At 47.3% G+C, this 6,904-nt stretch overlaps 1 protein-coding gene across 1 annotated transcript in view; it reads left to right on the top strand.

Moving 5' to 3' along the window:
• SUGP1 (SURP and G-patch domain containing 1) overlaps positions 1-6,904 on the top strand; it is a gene marked incomplete at its 5' end in the record, with an annotated part of 19,088 nt that overhangs the window by 278 nt on the left and 11,906 nt on the right. Inside the window, 4 exons of the mRNA XM_027664207.1 lie at positions 1,089-1,192; positions 2,232-2,450; positions 5,284-5,407; positions 6,655-6,879. Coding sequence (XP_027520008.1) covers positions 1,089-1,192; positions 2,232-2,450; positions 5,284-5,407; positions 6,655-6,879 — 672 coding nt within the window. The remainder of the gene's footprint in view (positions 1-1,088; positions 1,193-2,231; positions 2,451-5,283; positions 5,408-6,654; positions 6,880-6,904) is intronic.

Here is a 6,904-nt window from a genome sequence, read left to right as displayed (position 1 = left end):
AATTTATATATAATTTATAACCTTATATATTATAATTTACAGTCATCATGTTCTATATATGATTTATTAACATATTGATATATTTATGGTAGAAGCTATATGTTGATATATTCATTACAGTAATTATGTGTGATTTATTAATGTATTGATATATTTATGATATATTTAGCTTATAAATTATATATATGATGTATTAACATTGATATATTAGTGATAGAGATTAAATATTGACATAGTCCAGAATTATATATAGATTTACTAATATATTGATATATTATGGCTTATCTATTATAGAAATTATATATGCATATGTATTTATATGTTTATCAGAAATTATGGGTTCAACCTCTTAATGTATTGATATATTATTAAATATATTATGATATATCTATGATAGAAATTATGGATGTGATTTATTAATGCATTTATTAATGTATTGATATATTATGATATATGTCATGATATGTCTATGATGGGAATTATATATGGATGTATTTATCCTAGGGATTATGGATGTGATTTATCAATATATTGATATATTACATACCTATGATAGGAATTATATATGGATATATTTATCATAAGGATTATGGATGTGATTTATTAATGTATTGATATAATTATGATACATTCATGATAGAAGTTATATATGGATTTAATATCCCCAGGGGCTGGAAGGCTCCTGAGCTCCATCTCCCCCTTTTATTAATAATTCCTGGGGGTTTTATCCTGTTTTCTACCCCCAAATCCCCATCTGGGAGGGGCTGGAAGGCCCCTGAGCTCCCCCTTTTATTAATAATTCCTGAGAGTTTTATCCTGTTTTCTGCCCCCAAATCCTGGTGTGGGAGGGGCTGAGGAAGCTCCTGAGCTCCATCTCCCCCTTTTATTAATAATTCCTGGAGGTTTTATCCTGTTTTCTGCCCCCAAATCCCAGTGTGGGAGGGACTGGGGAAGCTCCTGAGCTCCATCTCCCCCTTTTATTAATAATTCCTGGGGGTTTTATCCTGTTTTCTGCCCCCAAATCCCCATGTGGGAGGGTCTGGGGAGGCTCCTGAGCTCCATCTCCCCCTTTTTTCTCTCCCAAGCAGCGAGGATGGATCCGAAGGCGACGCCTCCGTGTCCAACAAGTTCGTGAACGACGGGAGTTTCCTGCAGCAGTTCCTCAAGCTCCAGAAGGAAAAGTCGAGTGCTGGTAGGTCCATCCCGAGCTCCAAGCTCTGGGAAAAGTCCCTGCTCCTGCCTAAACCCCTGCTAGGAGGTTCTGAGGCGATGATTATCCCTGAAAATTGGGGTTAAAGCCTGGATTTGGGATGCTCCGGGAAGGTTTTTCCCTCTTTCTTTTCATCCTCCCTGTGCTGTGAAGTCGAGCAGTTCTGTTCTGGCTTGAATCTCACTTTGTGAAAAGTCATCAGCAGGGGTTTTTTTTGGCTTGTGTTTTAAATTAAATTAAATTTAAATTAAATGAATAATAACAGATCGCTTGAATTTTAATGTTTTGAATTTAATGATATTTATTTAAAATTTCTTAACATTTCTTAAAGCCCAGTTCCTTGGGGTCCAGTTCCTTGGGGTCCAATTCCTGTCCAGTTCCTTGAAGTCCAATTCTTTTCCAGTTTTTGGAGTCCAGTTCCTTTCCAAGAATTTTGACTGGAAGAAATTTTCCTGCAGTTTTCCTCCAATGTTTCCTCCCAACGTTTCCTTCCAATGTTGTTTCCTTCCAATGTTTCCTTCCAATGTTGTTTCCTTCCAAATTTTCCTCAGATTTTTCTCAGATTTTCCTCAAAATTTCCTCAGATTTCCCTCAAAATTTCCTCAGATTTTCCTCAAATTTCCCTCAGATTTTCCTCAATTTTCCTCAGATTTCCCTCAAATTTCCCTCAAATTTCCCTCAAATTTCCCTCAAATTTCCCTCAAAATTTCCTCAGATTTTCCTCAAATTTCCCTCAGATTTTCCTCAGATTTTCCTCAGATTTCCCTCAGATTTCCCTCAGATTTCCCTCAGATTTCCCTCAGATTTCCCTCAAATTTCCCTCAAATTTCCCTCAAATTTCCCTCAAATTCCCTTTACTAAATTTACCTAATAATAAATTTAATTAATTCACTTAATTAAACCCAAAACTCCACTACTTTTACACCTCTTTCCCCCTCAGCACCTCACATCCCCCCCCCCCCCCCCCCCCCCCCCAACCAGCCCCGGACCCCAGGAATCCTCTCCCTTTGTCCCCCCTCAGAGCCCCCCCCGAGCTCCAGCAGCAGCAATCCCGGCCACGCTCCGGCCCCGAGCTCTGGGAAGCGGCTCCCCGGGAAGCGGCAGCTCCTGAGCCGGATGCTGCACCAGGCCCGGAGCCTCCCCCAGCCCCGGCCCGGCCCCGGCCTGGCCCTGGACAGCGTCTTCCAGGGCCCCGACGAGGACGACGACGAGGACTACGAGCAGTGGCTGGAGATCAAAGGTCAGTGATTCCCTGGGCTCCATCAGTTTGGGAAGCAGGAACACCCATCCTGGGATAGGGGTTTAGTGTAGGGACAGGACTACGAGCAGTGGTTGGAGATCAAAGGTCAATGTTCCCTGTGCTCCATCAGTTTGGGAAGCAGGAACACCCATCCTGGGATAGGGGTTCAGTGTAGGGACAGTGTAGGACTACGAGCAATGGCTGGAGATCAAAGGTCAGTGATTCCCTGTGTTCCATTTGGGATGCAGGAACACCCATCCTGGGATAAGGGGCAGTGTAGGGGCAGGACTATGAGCAGTGGCTGGAGATCAAAGGTCAGTGATTCCCTGTGCTCCATCAGTTTGGGAAGCAGGAACACCCATCCTGGGATAGGGGTTTAGTGTAGGGACAGGACTACGAGCAGTGGCTGGAGATCAAAGGTCAATGTTCCCTGTGCTCCAGAGCTTTGGGATGCAGGAACACCCATCCTGGGGTAGAGGCTCAGTGTAGGAACCTGTGCTCCATCAGTTTGGGATGTAGGAGCACCCATCCTGGGAGAAGGGTCAGTGTAGGGACCTGTGTTTCATTTGGGATGCAGGATCACCAATCCTGGGATAGGGGCTCAGTGTAGGATCCTGTGCTCCATCAGTTTGAGATGTAGGAGCACCAATCCTGGGAGAAGGGTCAGTGTAGGGACCTGTGTTTCATTTGGGATGCAGGAGCACCCACCCTGGGATAGGGGTTCAGTTTAGGGACAGGATTATGAGCAGTGGCTGGAGGTCAAAGGTCGATGATTCCCTGTGCTCCATCAGTTTGGGATGCAGGGCTTCAGTGTCAAGACAGAATTCCCTCAGGGCTCATCCCCAGTGGAGAGCTGGAGTTTTTTATTCCCTGGGTTGATACTTCAGCACAGTTTTGGGGCAGATTTGGGTGTTGTGGAGTGTAAATTACACCAATTAATGCTTGGGGGGCCCCTCCAAAGCCAACTTCACCAGAGAAACCAAGGTCTGAAGGATGATATTCCTGATTTAGGGGAAATTTAGGCCACATTTATCTCTACATCATTACCTGTGTAACAGACATGATTCTCAACAGCAACCCTATTTTTATATATTTTAATAACAGCTTGTTATTCTGTTTTTCCTCTGCTTGCTGCTTGTTCCCTGTTTTATAATCCTGCCCATGGCAGGGGGTGGAACTGGAGGATCTTTAAGGTCTCTCCCAACCCAATACTGATATTTCAGGTATTTCTGACCCAACCTGAGCTCAGTGTCACTCTCAGTAGTTAGACCAGACCTAGAAATATTTATTATTATTATTATTATTATTATTATTATTTATAATATTTATTATTAATTTATCAGCCCAGGTGCTTGACCAGCCCATGATCTGTGAAAATAAATTGCAGAGAATAAAAATGACCTGCTCTTCATGGCCCTGGGTGGTTTGTTAGTCATAAGAATTCTGAGTTTGGCTGTTTGAATGTGTCGGGCCAAGGGCTGAGTTCTCCAGAAAATCCTGATGTTTGTGTTTAAAACGGGATTTTAGTGGTTTTCAGGGGTAAAAAAGTGAGAAATTGTGGGTTTGGGATCATAAAGGGGAAATGGTGGCTGTTAATAAATAAATCATTTATCCTACAGGGAGGTGGGACCAGGCAAAACCCAAATTCCTGCCTGTTTTCCTGAGTTTCAGTAAAAAAAATCTCACCTCAAGGTCCTGAGTGCTTGAAGTGGGGTAGAAACCCAAGGAATAGGATAGAAAAACAGGGATATTACAGCACTTATCCAAGTTTATCTGGATAACCCAGGGCAGATTTGCCTTGTAATCTGAATTTCATGGGGGTGTGTGTTAATTAATCGAGCCTGAGACGAGCTTGGAGTTGCCCAATAAGTCACACCGAGCTTTGTGCCATCATTTATTTTGTGACACTTCTCCAAAACCCTATTCCTGGTGGGATTTGGAGAAGCAGGATCCTGGGAATTCTGAGCTGGAGCACGAAAGGCACCGGGAGGAACTGGGAGGAGGGGCTGTGGGGAGCAGAGGGGGGTCATGGAGCCCGAATTTAAGGGTGGTGGGGCTGATCCCATGGGCTCAGTGGGGGTGACTCTGCTCTTCCCACTGCCCTTCCCAAAAAATACCCTCTCCTGGACAAAAGGCCGTGTTTGGTTCCCACTGAACATCATCCCTGTTGGAGTTCCTGGGCTTTTTCCTTGGCCCAGAAGCCAAAATCCAGGTTTTTTGGGAGCAGGATGTGGGCAGTGCCAGCAGGAAGAGCTGCTGCTCCAGCCACACACAGTGTCTGTGCCCACGAGCTGGGGACAGGGAATGTCTTGGGAACTGGAACCTGGAATCTCCAGTGAGTAACGTGGCGGTTCAGCCCAAATTCCTGGCCCTCCCTGGTGTGTTTTTCATGGAATATAAACGGGCAGGAGCCAGTTATGCCACGGCTGGAGGGGGTTTGGGTTCAGCTGGGTTGAGCTGAACCTCCCCACGGGGATGGAGCCGTGGATTCCCCACCCCTGGAAGTGCCCAGGGCCGGGTTGGAGCAGCCTGGGATAACTGGGAGAGGCGTCCCTGCCCCTGGCAGGGGGTGGCACTGGGCGAGCTTTGAGCTCCCTCCCGACCCAAACCCAGTCTGGGATCAGCATTTCGGGCTTTTCCTGGCGGGAACAACCCAGCCTGTTCCCTGCCACGGGGGTCCCAGAGCCCGCTGGTGAGCTGGGAATGGTGATTCCACGCCCGTGTCCGATGGCTGCCCCATTCCCTGCTCCCTGCTCCCGCTCCAGGGGTGTGGCAGAGGTTGCTGTTCCTGTGTGGTTGTGGGTTGGCCCCAGTACTGACAGCCTGCTTAAAGTTCTGCCCCCAGAGGACGTGGAGACCCGGGAGGTGGTGGAAAAGCTGGCCAGGTTCGTGGCTGAAGGGGGCCCCGAGTTAGAGAAGGTCGCTATGGAGGACTACAAGGATAATCCGGCTTTTTCGTAAGTCCGGGATGAGCGTTCCCAGCGGAAACCTTTGCCTTTCCCCAGGGAGGAAACGGCGGCCTTGGGGTGAATCCTTGGTTCCTGGGAGGGTGGGGAGGCCCTGGAGCTTAAAACGTGGGTTTGGCATCTGTGGGCAGAGCTCTGATCCAAGGATTTGTGTCCGAGTTTGTGTCCAGCCGGGATGGAGGGGGGATTCCCCGTCCTTGGAAGTGTCCAAGGCCAGGTTGGAGCAGCCTTGGGGTAGTGGAAGGTGTCGCTACCCGTTGGGATTTGGTGGAACTGGATGATCCTTCGGATCCTTCCCAACCCAAACCTGTCTGGGATCTTCATTCCAGAGGGTTTTTTAAGCCTCTGATGGGTGGAAATGACACTGGGAGTGAGTCCCCCCCTGAAGGGGATGATCCATCCAACCCAAAGCATTCCAGGATTCCATGATTCTGCATCACTTATTTCCAAAGGGTTTTAAACCTCTGACAGGGGAAGTGACACCGGGGGTGAATCCCCCAGGGATGGATGATCCTTCAGATCCCTCCCATCCCAAACTATTCTGGGATCATTTTTAATCCTCTGACAGGTGTAAATGACCCCAGGGGTGAGTGTCCCCCTCCCAGGGATGGATGGTCCTTCAGATCCCTCCCATCCCAAACTATTCTGGGATCTTTTTTAATCCTCTGACAGGGTAAAAAATACCAGGGGTGAGTCCCCCAGGGATGGATAATCCTTCAGATCCCTTCCATCCCAAACTATTCTGGGATCTTTTTTAATCCTCTGACAGGGTAAGTGACACTGGGGGTGAGTCCCCCAGGGATGGATGATCCTTCAGATCCCTTCCATCCCAAACCATTCCATGATTCCTTGGTGGATTTAAGCTCTGTTGGGAGTCACTGTTTTGTGGCTGAGGCAGAAGGTGCCCCCGTGGTGGTGCTGAGGAGGGAACAGAGCTCCTGTGGCACTTCCAGCACGTGGGAATGCTGGATTGGATCCCAGGAGTGGTGGGCAGAGGGTTCCCTCCTGTATCAGCACAGATTGTTCCTTATTTCCCTTCAAGTGAATCTGGATGCAAGTCCTTGGATCAGAGCTCTGTGTGTCCACAAATGCTAAATCCACCTTTTAAGGGCATTCTGAGTGATTTCCCTGTTTTTCCTTTGGGATTTGAGCTGTTTCTTTACCCCAGAATATCAATATTTAGGAGCTGCTGATCTGTGGGGGTGTTTTTTAGCTGTTTTTTTTCCCTCCATCTCCAGGTTTTTGCACGATAAGAACAGCAGAGAATTCCTTTACTACAGGAAGAAAGTGGCCGAGATAAGAAAAGAGACTCAAAGCTCTCAGGCATCCTCTTCCCAGAAAGGTAATTCCCACTGGGAGCTGGGGGAGATGAACTTCATGGGCTCAGCTGGGTTGGTTTTGCTGCCTTGTGACTGTGTCAGGTCCGTCCTGGGAGCACTTGGGGTGGATATTTGGATGTTAATGTGCTGCCTGAAAATCCTGTTTTAA

The sequence above is a fragment of the Corapipo altera genome, unplaced genomic scaffold, assembly GCF_003945725.1.
Source record: "Corapipo altera isolate COAL_440 unplaced genomic scaffold, ASM394572v1 96, whole genome shotgun sequence".
Lineage (NCBI taxonomy): Eukaryota > Metazoa > Chordata > Aves > Passeriformes > Pipridae > Corapipo > Corapipo altera.
This window is presented reverse-complemented; position numbering and strand designations above follow the sequence as displayed.